The sequence below is a fragment of the Electrona antarctica genome, assembly GCF_951216825.1.
Source record: "Electrona antarctica genome assembly, chromosome: 24".
Classification (NCBI taxonomy): Eukaryota; Metazoa; Chordata; class Actinopteri; order Myctophiformes; family Myctophidae; genus Electrona; species Electrona antarctica.
Genome location: NC_136803.1, coordinates 1874336 through 1889688, shown reverse-complemented (window position 1 = coordinate 1889688; position 15353 = coordinate 1874336). Strand labels below are relative to the sequence as shown.

The window sequence follows — 15353 nt, the reverse complement described above, 5'->3', positions numbered from 1 at the left end:
GACTAATGACTGGTCTAACCAATGACAAAAACTGTCTAAACTAAGTACTGCACCCAAATTAATTGCCACAGATCAACAAATGCCAGTCCCCGTTGCCGTCCCATGGACACCCACCTTCCTCCGAGCCTCATCCTCGTCCTCGATGCGGATGTATCCCCCCTCGGTCAGCAGGGGACTGGTGAGGGGAGACGGCGGAACACCGTCCATGCTCTGTAATGGACCTGGGACGTCCGGACCGGCCTGTCCGTTCGCTACGACGTCAGCACTCAGCACCGGAGAATCCACCGAAATGGCACCGCCTGTGGTGGAGAAGAAGAAGAGAGATGACAATAAGTTAGAATGTGTTTCCACTGAGAAGACATTTCACCACCTACTGACACGACATTGTTTTCTCTTGAAGTGATGTTGAACTTTGGTAGAACCTCTGATTGTGTGTGTGTGTATATATATATATATATATATATACAGTATAGCTACAGTATAGCTACCTGGACATGATTTAATAAGTGCAAATATTCAATTATATTGGCTTTATTTGTATTTGTTGAATATGCTAAAGGTTTGATTTTGAGATCTGTTCCAGAGTATAATGAGATTGAAACTAAAGGAATCCCTACTTCCAGTTTCTCACTCCCAGAGTCTGGAAGCAACAGTTTCTCCCTCACAGAGTCTGGAAGCAACAGTTTCTCCCTCCCAGAGTCTGGAAGCAACAGTTTCTCACTCCCAGAGTCTGGAAGCAACAGTTTCTCCCTCACAGAGTCTGGAAGCAACAGTTTCTCACTCCCAGAGTCTGGAAGCAACAGTTTCTCCCTCACAGAGTCTGGAAGCAACAGTTTCTCCCTCACAGAGTCTGGAAGCAACAGTTTCTCCCTCACAGAGTCTGGAAGCAACAGTTTCTCACTCCCAGAGTCTGGAAGCAACAGTTTCTCCCTCACAGAGTCTGGAAGCAACAGTTTCTCCCTCACAGAGTCTGGAAGCAACAGTTTCTCCCTCACAGAGTCTGGAAGCAACAGTTTCTCACTCCCAGAGTCTGGAAGCAACAGTTTCTCCCTCACAGAGTCTGGAAGCAACAGTTTCTCCCTCACAGAGTCTGGAAGCAACAGTTTCTCCCTCACAGAGTCTGGAAGCAACAGTTTCTCCCTCACAGAGTCTGGAAGCAACAGTTTCTCACTCCCAGAGTCTGGAAGCAACAGTTTCTCCCTCACAGAGTCTGGAAGCAACAGTTTCTCACTCACAGAGTCTGGAAGCAACAGTTTCTCCCTCACAGAGTCTGGAAGCAACAGTTTCTCCCTCACAGAGTCTGGAAGCAACAGTTTCTCCCCCACAGAGTCTGGAAGCAACAGTTTCTCCCTCACAGAGTCTGGAAGCAACAGTTTCTCCCTCACAGAGTCTGGAAGCAACAGAGCAAGATGATGGATAGATACTATATATAGACTTATTTATCATGGCTAGGTAGGTGTACCACTCAACGTTTTACTAAAGTCCAACATCGCTTTAAAAAGGGATACTTTTATTTTTTTTGGTTGGCATTGGATTCTTCTTCGTAACAATCAATCAATCATGATCGAGTGGGGGCGGGCCTTGGTGCACATGCTGTTGGCCTGTTGCACTTCCCCCCACTGTAGAGCGTGCATGTGCACATTTTGTTACCGGGGCGGACTGGGTGGTTTTCCAAATCACCCAAATCACTGAATGCTCCTTTAAAAACTGCAGAAGGGTATATAAACACAGCAGGCTGCATGAGACTGATGGTCTGATAAGCACAGCAGCTGAAGATAATACATAATGGGTGTGTTAAGATTTAGGTGTGCCAATGTTCAACTGTACAATACTACTGTTGACTACCGTTGACTGACTGCTGTTGCACAATGGCACACATACATCAAACCAAACCTTTCTTAATTGCATTAGCTGCATCTGTGTTGCCATGTTTTTGCCCTTTTGTACAGGAAAACAAGCTTCCAAATCAGCCCCTTTAACCCATTTTGGGCGGGAACCCCTTTTTGTTATGCTTATGTTATGCTTTAGCTGTTGAAAAATAGCAGATCTACAAGCTCGTAGCGCGCCACCGAGTGGCGCGCTACGAGCTTGTAGGTCTGCTATTTTTGAAAAATCGAAGAACGACTGACATAGAAACATAGCTTTTTGAGAAAACTGTCAGGATGTAGAAGACATTTTTAGAATCTGATCTCAGGTCAAAATGGATTAAGCCCTTCAATCCGGGAAAGCATCCGTGTCATTTTAGATGTTGCTACTGTACATACTGTACAGTACAGTAAACTAAATGTGTTTCTGAAAACTGTTAGGATTTAGAAGGCTTTTCTAAGAATCGCCGTGAGGTCCAAACGGGTACTTTTACTGCCATTATTGTATTATTTTAAATTTCACATTAAATATCTGCAAAGTTGTATTTTACGCCAAGACACCATGATCCAAGCCTTAAGGTCCCTGCACACTGGCTGCGTTCTTCGGATTTTTAGTGGCGTTTTTCCGTCCGTTTTCCGAAAAAGGCGCCCAGTGTGCAACCATCTTTAGTCTCAGTGGGCAGTATTATGCGTGTCTTAAGTACCAGGTCTTATTACTTAACTTAAGACCTGGAGGCGTGGTCAATGCTGTTTGGCCACTCAGAATAGCCAAATGGCATTGATCACGCCTCCAGGTCTTAAGTTAAGTAATAAGACCTGGTACTTAAGACACGCATAATACTGCCCAGTGTGATTTACAACTGGCTGAAGACAAAACCAACTGAAAAAAGATCCACATTGTATCCCTTTAATAAAGCTGTTCTTGTTTTAAAGACAACTCACGTGTATTTCAATCTGTGGCTCACATTTCCTTACTAGCTTAAGCCTGATTTATACTTTGTTAACAGGCAACAAAAAAGGTTGATCTACAAGCTTACACACAATGTGTCACAGAGACACATTGTGACTCATATAATCTTGTAAATCTGCTATTTTGACGCACTCCAAAGTATAGCTCTGGTCCATAGCCTTCTACTGCTTCTACGATTCTGCCCTGCAGTATAAGGCTATGGGACTTTCATCTCAAATCGAAATCAGACCAGCCTCTCCTCTTTAGCGTATTTTAAAAGAACGTTTTTGCTACTCACCAAAACAAAGGCGGGTTGTGTCATTAGAAATCCTACTTTCCTTAGTGGACGCACTCCCCCCACCACACGTATAAACGGTACTTTTTGGCCAAAAAGGGATTTTTTTTCACCGGAGGAAAAATATTCTCTATGAGGCAGTTCTCTGGGCAATATCGGTAGAGGGCGCAGCGGAGTAACTAAAAGTATTTTTTTTCCCGGTGGAAACAAAATCCCTTTTTGGCCAAAAAGTACAGTTTATACGTGTGGTGTGGTGCTCAGAGTGTGTCCACTAAGGAAAGGGCTTTCTATTGACACAACCCGTCTTTGTATTGGTGAGTAGGTCAAACGTTCGTGAGATTTCCACTAAAGAGGAGAGGCTGGTCTGATTTCGATTTGAGATTTAAAACTGAAAGTCCCATAGCCTTATACTGCAGGGCAGAATCGTAGAAGCAGTAGAAGGCTATGGACCAGAGCTAGCCAAAGTATAAATCAAGACACAAATTTACCTCAATTTGGTCTAAATGAGCAGATTGGTTAATAAAGTTATAACTGTAGGACAGGAAACGTTATAAGTTAAATGAGTCTAGGACTCTTTCTATCAACACCATAATAATTGCACCAACAAAGGCAGGTAGCTATAGTCCTCATAAGGCTTAATTAACATGATTATAAAACTAAATTAATTATACTATATAAGGTGTTCTATTCCAGTCATTAGTATTAGGTTGTAACCACAGCCACATAAATACTACTACTACTACTGCTGTCATAATATTATGATCTTATCTAGTCAAAAAGCAATTATAGAAAATAACACATAGTGTATTTTAGCTATTGTGTTTTTTTTTTATCCCACAATTTTGTAACCCATTTTTCACCCCTGTGTCAATGATCTAATGTGATCCTGGGCTCTACACACCCTCCGCCAACCTAGTCCCCATATATGGGGGACATGGGGAGAGCAACGGACTTGAACTCATGCTTCCTTCATGCCTGAGTGTCCAAGTTGCTCCTTTACACCTGACAGGGGGGAGTTTCCCTGGTTGGACGTAACGCGTGGAAGGAACACGTTATTCCAACCAGTTCCTTTCCCCTCCATCAGGCGCCCTGGCTGGCCAGGGGGAGGCAGTTTAGAGACCAGGATTACTGCATGTTTTTTGTGAGGTGTACCTACCCTAGGGGACACGGGGAGAACCTGCTATTGTGGTTTCGAGGGTAAATGAATGAATGTGCATTGTTGGTCAAATATTGATTATTATATTATGTGTCACTACAATCCACTGCTGTGTATTGTAGTGCTCATGTTGACAAAGCCTTATGATAGACCGCCTCCATAGAAACTGCTTGCTATGGTTAAAATAAATCGCAGATTTTCAAACTGAATCCAATTGTTCCGATGTGACGAATCGTTTCACGTAACCGGGCGTACACAATCTTTACACTCGATCATGTGAATGACTTCGCGATGTCATAAATTATTTCCGAGAAATACGTAGAGTAATGTTTTCATCGCCATCATAACAATGGGATTTAAAATGAAAATCGGCAACATTTTTCTTTTAACATTTAAATACCAACCACATCCTTGAGTCAGCAGTTTGAATTAAACAATTAAGAGTATTTTATTTCTACAGTTTCTCATAGTGGAAGACAAAGACACAAGTCTAGAGAGGTCAGCCAACGTTCTACAACGTTCTACTCACTAGAGGCACTACAACAGCACTCATAGGGCAGTATTATGCGTGTCTTAAGTACCAGGTCTTATTACTTAACACATTGAGAGCCCACGCAAAACTGCCCAAAATCACTTTCACCTAGAAAATCCATTCACATTTTTTATAATTCAGCTGACTGTGGAGACACATGCTGGAACTTTTTACTTTGAAATGTTTTATAGTTTCTGAGTTATTTAATTTAAACGCCAAATGCATTCTCAATGGCGAAAACACAAACTTTGGCACCACGTGTTAAAAAAAAAAAAAAAAAAAAGTGTTTTGATTTTTCTGATTTTTTTTAATAAAAATAAAAATAAAATAAAAATAAAATAAAAATAAATATATATATATTTTTTTTTCAAAGACGTCCACAGACGTCTTGGGCTATGCACGTGCGGTAATACCCAGGACGTCCACAGACGTTTTGGGCACAAAATGTGTTAACTTAAGACCTGGAGGCGTGGTCAAGTATAGCCAAATGGCATTGATCATGGCTCCAGGTCTTAAGTTAACCCATTTAGGCCTGACCTCAAAATGTAAAAAAAAATAATATTCTAAATCCTCCAGTTTTCTGAAATAAATATTTTCACGACTTTTCAAAAATAGCAGACCTACAAGCTTGTAGATCTGCTATTTTTCAATAGCTAAATTATAACATAATGTTTAAAACACCAAAAGGGGTTCCCGCCCAAAATGGGTTAAGTAATAAGACCTGGTACTTAAGACACGCATAATACTGCCCATAGAGACCATATGGATACTTGCCCAGCTGCAAACTTTACATCCCACTGATTGGCCGGCTTACATGCCGCAAAGGATCATGGGAGAAATGAATGGATAACGTCCACCACTCTGCATGCAGTTCTGAGACAAGAGGACGCTATACGAAAACTCACAGCGCCTTTTAGGGCATTCACTTCTAGTCATTTTTACTAGTTGACTAGTTGCCTAGTTTACTAGTCGACTAGTCGACTAGTTGTTTAACTACGTATTATGTAAAAAGAAAAATAATAATATATATATATATTTTTTAAATAAATATTTGTACATTGAAAAACTGTGTACATGGTGACTATAACTATAATCTACCTGATCTTGAGGCCTACAAAATCGGGGAAAAAAATAAAAAATAAAAAAATAAACTTTTTTTTTTCTTATCAACTAGTCAACTAGTACCAACAAGGTCGACTAGTGGATTTACTAGTCGACTAGTAAACTAGTCGACTAGTTGCTTAATGCCCTAGCGCCTTTACACAAAGACTACAAGGACGAACTATAAAAGGACAAACAAAAACAAAATGGATGGATGGAAAAAATGGACCAGCTATAACTACTGCCGTACTTCAACACAGACAAGACAAACGCAAACCCAAACCTCATGGCCCCGACAAGACATCATGACAAAATAAAGAAATGGATGGATAGATGAAGCAGCTGCTAACTACTGGCCTACTCGGCACACACACAGACAGACACACACACACACACACACACACACAGACAGACACACACCCAAACACGTGGGCATTCCGAACTAGACATGACAAAACTAAATGATGGATAGATGAAGCAGCTACTACTGGCGTACTACTTGATACGGACAGACGCACACCCAACCACGTGGGATGGCCAACAACTAGACAAACGACTTCTACATCTACCACAACACCACATGCAAGGGGGGGGGGGGGGGGGGGGGTGTATTTGTGGGGGCAGGTATATGTGGGTACATGGGTATGAATGGAGGTGGGTATGTGTGTATGTGTGGGTACATGGGTGGGTACATGGAGGTGGGTATGTGTGTATGTGTGGGTACATGGGTGGGTACATGGGTATTATGAATGGAGGTGGGTATGTGTGTATGTGTGGGCAGAGGCGGGTATATGAATGGAGGTGGGTATGTGTGGGTACATGGGCAGAGGCGGGTATATGAATGGAGGTGGGTATGTGTGGGTACATGGGCAGAGGCGGGTATATGAATGGAGGTGGGTATGTGTGGGTACATGCCGGGTAGAGGCGGGTATATGGGTGGCGGTAGGTATGCGTGTGGGGGATGGGTATACTGTATTTGCGGGTATAGGGGCAGAAGTGGGTACTGTATATGGATAGAAGTGGGTATGCGTGTGGGGCGGGGCAGGGTTGGCATGTGTGCGTGTATGGGTAGAGGCAAGCATATCTATGGGAGTGTATGGGTAGGGTAGCATATCTATGGGAGTGGGTGTAGGTGGAAAGGAGTCAGCTGAGGTGGTTCGGGCATCTGGTTAGGATGCCTCTCGGGTGTCTCCCTAGGGAGGTCCTCGATGCACCTCCCACTGGGAGGAGACCCCGGGGGCAGACCAAGGCGCAGTTGGAGGAAACACATCGACTCACTGGCCTTGGAACGTCTCGGAATCCCCCCAGGAGGAAGTCACTAATGTTGCTCTGGAGAGGGAAGTCTGGGGCACTCTGGTGGAGCTGTTGCCCCCGCGACCCGACTACGGATAAGCGGTTGAAGATGGATGGATGGATTGTATAGGTGGAAGTAGATGTGTTATACAACATGTGGGTATATGTGTGTGTGAGTGTGTGTGTGTGTGTGTGTGTGTGCGTGCGCATGTTGGGGGGAAGGGGCTTATTTCTACTCTACATTAAAATCCAGAGTCCCTTTTCTCGCAAGACACGGGGTCATTTTTTATTTACGCTAGTGCACAAAACCATTTACAGTGTTAAGAGAGAGAGAGAGAGAGAGAATGAGAAAGAGAGCATTGCAAAAAAGGTGAAAAAATAGAATATAGAACCATAGAAAGAAGAAGTGGACAATGCCACGGTGTAAAGAAGGACAGTAATAATACAAAGTGTTACATGAGTGATATTAAAGGTAAAGTGAGTGTTTCTCAGTCATACATTCAGAGTGCTTAGTGAAAAAAAAACAACAACGATCAATATTCTGTGTCCAAACATTCTTCTTAAGGGAATACGCCAAAAGGTTTTTGGGAAATACACCAATTGTTTTATTAACTCATTCGCCGCTGAGATCGTCGTCTTTCGATTCCTTTATCTACTTGAGCCATCGACGCCGAGATCGTATTTGGACGTTTTTTTTTTATATTTATTGATTACGCTTCACAACTCTGTTTGCACGCGCAGCTCGTAACACTCCGGTTTCCGTGCGATGAAAGAAAGCTGAAGTGAAAAAGGCTGACTTATGCCGTCCGTATAATTAGGAACGTAGTTTTTATAATCGTAATATCTCGGATTCTTCTTCCTGCGTTTTTGATCAAAACAAGCTTGATTTGCGGCAAATTTCCATAAACAATATGATCGCTGTTATCGCTGATACAAAATGTAATGTTTAGGGTGAATTAAATAACATTCGCAGGACTTGTTACATGGCGATTTTCCACTTCCTGTTTCTCCGTTTCCCAAAAGAAACGACTTTCAAAATAAGACGGCTAACGTTGAAGTGAATGGTGTCCGGTCAACGAGTATCAATTCAGCCACCAGATGGCGGTGTCAGCGGCGAATGAGTTAAACTTTGTGTGTTCATGATTAAGTGTGTTGCACTGCATATTAACCCATTTTGGGCGGGAACCCCTTTTGGTGTTTTAAACATTATGTTATAATTTAGCTATTGAAAATAGCAGATCTACAAGCTCATAGCGCGCCACCGAGTGGCGCGCTACGAGCTTGTAGGTCCGCTATTTTTGAAAAATCGTGAAAATATTTATTTCAGAAAACTGGAGGATTTAGAAGATTTTGTTTTAAATTTCGAGGTCAGGCCAAAATGGATTAAGCCTATGATCAACAAATGGCTGCAGGCTCTATTTGACTTTTTCATTTTATAAGAATTAATCGTTGCATCTTTTTGAGAAGAAAACTGGACATCTGCCTAAACGTTGGCGTGTTCCATTAAAAAGATCAGAGTCAGGCTGGTTGTCAAGCTCAGGGGTTCTCAACGTTTTTGGCCGGGGGACCCCCGGAAATGCTTTGGCAATGTCTCGGGACCCCTGCCCCGCCCCCTCCCGACCCCCAATATAAATTGACTGCTACAATAACCTTAACCCATTTTGGGTGGGAACCCCTTTTGGTGTTTTAAGCATTATGTTATAATTTAGCTATTGAAAAATAGCAGATCTACAAGCTCGTAGCGCGCCACTCGGTGGCGCGCTACGAGCTTGTAGGTCTGCTATTTTTGAAAAATCGTGAATTCTTTTTTTTTTTTTTTTTAATCTTTTTTTTTTTTTTGGGAAATATTGGGGACCCCCTCAAATAATTTGGCGACCCCCCCCGAGGGGTCGCGACCCACGGGTTGAGAACCCCTGGTCAAGCCAACAAAGAGAAGGAGGATCTTCAAGGTTATTATCATAGTGACATCATCAGCCACATGGTATGGTAGTTATGACCTACATTCAATCATTATCATCAATCGTTATTATCAAAAAACTGTCGTCAAAATTACAACATGCACACAAATTCTCAACCTAATCCTTCTAGTGTTATGTACAGTACATTAAAACAGAACATAAAAGCGCTCGGATGAGGGACTTGTTGCTGGAAGGGCTATTTTGGTGATGGGTAACAACAGGAAGTGAACTCACAAGCCTTTTTGTGTTCATGTGTGGGCCTGTGTCTGTCCCCTGTGTGGGCCTGTGTCTGTCCCCAAATGTCTGTTCTGTGTTCATGTGTGGGCCTGTGTCTGTCCCCTGTGTCCATGTGTGGGCCTGTGTCTGTCCTGTGTCCTGTGTGTGTCCTGTATGTGGGCCTGTGTCTGTCCCCAAGGGTCCGACAAGACCTCCAGCTTTCAACTGCATTTAAAAAAAGAATGCCACATCCTGTACTGTAGTTACTTTTGAGACTTCGCTTTTTCTCCCTCTTACACAAAAGCTTCAATTATTCCTTCACTCCCTCCCTAGCTCCCTATCATCATCCTTCCTTCACTCCCTCCCTAGCTCCCTATCATCATCCTTCACTCTCCATTTCCTTGTTCCCTCTGCAAGCACACACACACACACACGCACGCACGCACGCACACACGCACACACACACACGCACGCACGCACACACATGCATGCACGCACACATGCAGTGCTGACGTTAAGTGGACTCATTATCTTGGGACTTTCTAAAAAGATACAAAACACAACAGTACATTTTTCACCCACAGTTTTCCCCAATGTCAACTGCGTGCATTTCTCAGATTTCTTAAAAACATCTGGAAGTGTTTTAGCCGAAAGCCATTGAGTGACTGATCACTGGCCAGGTTAACATGCATTCAACAGAGAAGGACAGTGAGGATTGGGTGTTATTTCAGAGATAACATGCTTGTAAATCAGTGCACTTAAAAAAACCAAAAACAGGAGTGTATCAGGGTGGTGAAACTGAACATGAACCCAGGGCCGGATCTACCATATGGGCACTTTGGGCACGGGCCCAGGGGCCCTTGGGCACCAGGGGCCCCTCAAAAAAAAAAAAAAAAAAAAAAGATTTATTTATTTTTTTAGCTCCACAGAAAATTTCCCTGCTAATCCAAAAGAAATAAATGGTGTCTAAAAAGATTAGTGTTTTATTGTTGGTGAGAAGGGCAGCTAAAAAGTGCAATTGTGTGTAAAGCAGCAACAATGCGCTAGATTGGCTGTCACTCTGGGGGAGGTAGGCAACCGGAAATAGGCCAATATAATGGCATAAAACTGCCCCAAAACGGCTCCGAAACAGCAAAAATGTTGCACGCGCGTGAAGGGGGGCCCTTCGAGCTTCAGTGCCCAGGGGCCCTCAGAGGTGTTAATCCGGCCCTGCATGAACCAATAATAACAATGTTCTTATATCAGACAATGTGAGGGGGGGGTTCTGTGAGGGGGGGGGGGGGGGGGGTTCAGGAACATCGGATCCCACTTGTGTTTGGTGAGGTGATGTAGCTATGCAAGGCAAGCACGAGAGAGAGAGAGAAACCTGTGGATATTAGCTTTGCAGTGAGCAGAGCAGACAGTGATGGAGATGACGGAAAATCTTCAATAGTAAAAAAAAAAAAACCAAAAACAAATCAAAACAACGCAGCCGAGAAAGAAAACCGATTTTGCTTTTTTTGCTTTTTTCTTTTGCTTGTTGTGCATGCCAAGCAAAGCAGACAGCTAGCAAGATGGGTAACATAGGTCGAATGGACATTTTGGAGAGAGAGAGAGAGAGAGAGAGAGACCACCACCGTGATGTTGTTGGTCTACTAACAGACCGTCGTAAATGTCTCGACCCCGTTTCTGCAGGCAAGTAATTTCTCAGTTCAAAATACGTTTGTAATATGTATTGCTAAAGTTGCGGGGCGTGTTTCCCCACCATAGATATAAAAATGGAATGAAAAAAAGCGTGAAAAGGTGCTCTGGAGCAGAATAAGAACTTTGTGTTGGTCTTTTGTGGCTTGAAAACGCCCTTGCAAAACGGCAGGATGTCACCCTGTGACAGACAAATACCTCACAATGAACAAACACATTGTTTTCCATCAACAAACAGGATTCGTCTAAATGCAATCCCTTCCATAGCAAGCAGGCCATCTCTTAAACCACTTAGTTACACAAAATGTAAATAGCTGATCTACAAGCTCACAACACTGAGCTTGTTGTGAGCGATTGTGAGCTTGTAGATCGGTCTATTTTCCAAATGACATTTTCTTTTTGCCTATAATGATATGTTCAAAAGTAGGACGCCAGGGTTAGTGGTTTAGAACTTCATAGATTAAATAGTTAAAAATCGTGGGACAGTCCTGGTCCACAGCCACGCCACCCCTTTAAAACCTTAGTTACGTTGTGGGACAGTCCTGGACCACAGCCATGCCACCCCTTTAAAACCTTAGTTACGTTGTGGGACAGTCCTGGACCACAGCCATGCCACCCCTTTAAAACCTTAGTTACGTTGTGGGACAGTCCTGGACCACAGCCATGCCACCCCTTTAAAACCTTATAGTTACGTTGTGGGACAGTCCTGGACCACAGCCATGCCAACCCTTTAAAACCTTAGTTACGTTGTGGGACAGTCCTGGACCACAGCCATGCCACCCCTTTAAAACCTTAGTTACGTTGTGGGACAGTCCTGGACCACAGCCATGCCACCCCTTTAAAACCTTAGTTACGTTGTGGGACAGTCCTGGACCACAGCCATGCCACCCCTTTAAAACCTTAGTTACGTTGTGGGACAGTCCTGGACCACAGCAACGCCACCCCTTTAAAACCTTAGTTACGTTGTGGGACAGTCCTGGACCACAGCCATGCCACCCCTTTAAAACCTTATAGTTACGTTGTGGGACAGTCCTGGACCACAGCCATGCCACCCCTTTAAAACCTTAGTTACGTTGTGGGACAGTCCTGGACCACAGCCATGCCACCCCTTTAAAACCTTAGTTACGTTGTGGGACAGTCCTGGACCACAGCCATGCCACCCCTTTAAAACCTTATAGTTACGTTGTGGGACAGTCCTGGACCACAGCCATGCCACCCCTTTAAAACCTTCTAGTTACGTTGTGGGACAGTCCTGGACCACAGCCATGCCACCCCTTTAAAACCTTAGTTACGTTGTGGGACAGTCCTGGACCACAGCCATGCCACCCCTTTAAAACCTTATAGTTACGTTGTGGGACAGTCCTGGACCACAGCCACGCCACCCCTTTAAAACCTTAGTTACGTTGTGGGACAGTCCTGGACCACAGCCATGCCACCCCTTTAAAACCTTAGTTACGTTGTGGGACAGTCCTGGACCACAGCCACGCCACCCCTTTAAAACCTTAGTTACGTCGTGGGACAGTCCTGGACCACAGCCACGCCACCCCTTTAAAACCTTAGTTACGTTGTGGGACAGTCCTGGACCACAGCCATGCCACCCCTTTAAAACCTTAGAGTTACGTTGTGGGACAGTCCTGGACCACAGCCATGCCACCCCTTTAAAACCTTAGTTACGTTGTGGGACAGTCCTGGACCACAGCCACGCCACCCCTTTAAAACCTTAGTTACGTTGTGGGACAGTCCTGGACCACAGCCATGCCACCCCTTTAAAACCTTAGAGTTACGTTGTGGGACAGTCCTGGACCACAGCCATGCCACCCCTTTAAAACCTTAGTTACGTTGTGGGACAGTCCTGGACCACAGCCACGCCACCCCTTTAAAACCTTAGTTACGTCGTGGGACAGTCCTGGACCACAGCCACGCCACCCCTTTAAAACCTTAGTTACGTTGTGGGACAGTCCTGGACCACAGCCACGCCACCCCTTTAAAACCTTATAGTTACGTTGTGGGACAGTCCTGGACCACAGCCACGCCACCCCTTTAAAACCTTAGTTACGTTGTGGGACAGTCCTGGACCACAGCCACGCCACCCCTTTAAAACCTTAGTTACGTTGTGGGACAGTCCTGGACCACAGCCACGCCACCCCTTTAAAACCTTAGTTACGTTGTGGGACAGTCCTGGACCACAGCCATGCCACCCCTTTAAAACCTTAGTTACGTTGTGGGACAGTCCTGGACCACAGCCACGCCACCCCTTTAAAACCTTAGTTACGTTGTGGGACAGTCCTGGACCACAGCCATGCCACCCCTTTAAAACCTTAGTTACGTTGTGGGACAGTCCTGGACCACAGCCACGCCACCCCTTTAAAACCTTAGTTACGTTGTGGGACAGTCCTGGACCACAGCCACGCCACCCCTTTAAAACCTTATAGTTACGTTGTGGGACAGTCCTGGACCACAGCCATGCCACCCCTTTAAAACCTTATAGTTACGTTGTGGGACAGTCCTGGACCACAGCCACGCCACCCCTTTAAAACCTTAGTTACGTTGTGGGACAGTCCTGGACCACAGCCATGCCACCCCTTTAAAACCTTATAGTTACGTTGTGGGACAGTCCTGGACCACAGCCATGCCACCCCTTTAAAACCTTATAGTTACGTTGTGGGACAGTCCTGGACCACAGCCACGCCACCCCTTTAAAACCTTAGTTACGTTGTGGGACAGTCCTGGACCACAGCCACGCCACCCCTTTAAAACCTTATAGTTACGTTGTGGGACAGTCCTGGACCACAGCCACGCCACCCCTTTAAAACCTTATAGTTACGTTGTGGGACAGTCCTGGACCACAGCCACGCCACCCCTTTAAAACCTTATAGTTACGTTGTGGGACAGTCCTGGACCACAGCCACGCCACCCCTTTAAAACCTTAGTTACGTTGTGGGACAGTCCTGGACCACAGCCATGCCACCCCTTTAAAACCTTCCAAAGACTTCCAAATGGCGTTCTTCAAAAACATCCAACTATCTTACAACCGTTTCTATCGAACGACACGACATTCATAATTACATCACGAGTATTTCACAGTACAACGTACAGTAGACCAGGGGTTCTCAACGTTTTTGGCCGGGGACCCCCGGAAATGCTTTGGCAATGTCTCGGGACCCCCGCCCCGCCCCCTCCCGACCCCCAATATAAATTGACTGCTACAATAACCTTAACCCATTTTGGGCGGGAACCCCTTTTGGTGTTTTAAGCATTATGTTATAATTTAGCTATTGAAAAATAGCAGATCTACAAGCTCATAGCGCGCCACCGAGTGGCGCGCTACGAGCTTGTAGGTCTGCTATTTTTTTAAATCATGAATTTTTTATTTTTTTTAATTATCTTTTTATTTTTTGAAAATAATTTGGGGACCCCCTAAAATAATTTGGCGACCCCCCGAGGGGTCGCGACCCACGGGTTGAGAACCCCTGCAGTAGACGACGGTAATGGAAACACTCCAGTGTTACACTTACTGTATGCATATGACGTAACCTACGTTCAATGCCCAGACAACTTCCACAACACTTAAAGGACCACTTCACCACTTTTCAACCTATCTTCATATAATAGGTCCTCACTAATAATCATGATAAAATGGCACGATTTTTTTCTACTCGGTCTGTGTCTCATAGGAGGGCTGTCGGCAGTTGGAAAACCGTCTTCCAGTGACATCATCATTAGGCAGATTATTTTTTAAACAATATCTTTTTACAAAAAAGTTTAGATTTTCATTATCGTGAGAACGATGGCTTCCATTTTCGCATTGCAACTTTTCAGGACTAGAAAGCCTGCAGTTTCTATTAGCTTGTATTCCCCATCGATGATGTCACTGGAGGACGGTTTCTGAACTGCCCACAGCCCTCCTATGAGACACAGACTGAGTAGAAAAAAAATTCGCCATTTTTTCATGATTATTAGTGAGGACCTATAATATGAAGATAGGTTGAAAAGTGGTGAAGTGGTCCTTTAAGTGAAGAGTCGTACCCAAGTGACCGAGCGATATCTCTCACATCTCAATGCCTTCTTCAGTCGGCAACCTGTGCCACAAAGTTAAAATCCTAAAAAAAAATCACTTTACAAATTCTCATTATACAGACATAATGTGTGTCCCTCAAGCTTTCGTTCTGTTTCAACTAAGCCTTAATGTGTATAGAAATAAAAAACATTTAAAAAAAATGTAAAAGGTATTGCATTTCTGTTAATACGTAGTACTTAAAATCTACTCTACGTTAGAAATACAATTTCTAATAAGTTATGGCACTTGAT

At 44.2% G+C, this 15353-nt stretch overlaps 1 protein-coding gene across 1 annotated transcript in view; it reads right to left on the bottom strand.

Moving 5' to 3' along the window:
- The window catches only part of LOC306917168 (FERM, ARHGEF and pleckstrin domain-containing protein 1-like), a 112280-nt gene that overhangs the window by 39859 nt on the left and 57068 nt on the right, over window positions 1-15353 (bottom strand). Inside the window, exon 15 of the mRNA XM_079495301.1 lies at window positions 115-299. Coding sequence (XP_079351427.1) covers window positions 115-299 — 185 coding nt within the window. The remainder of the gene's footprint in view (window positions 1-114; window positions 300-15353) is intronic.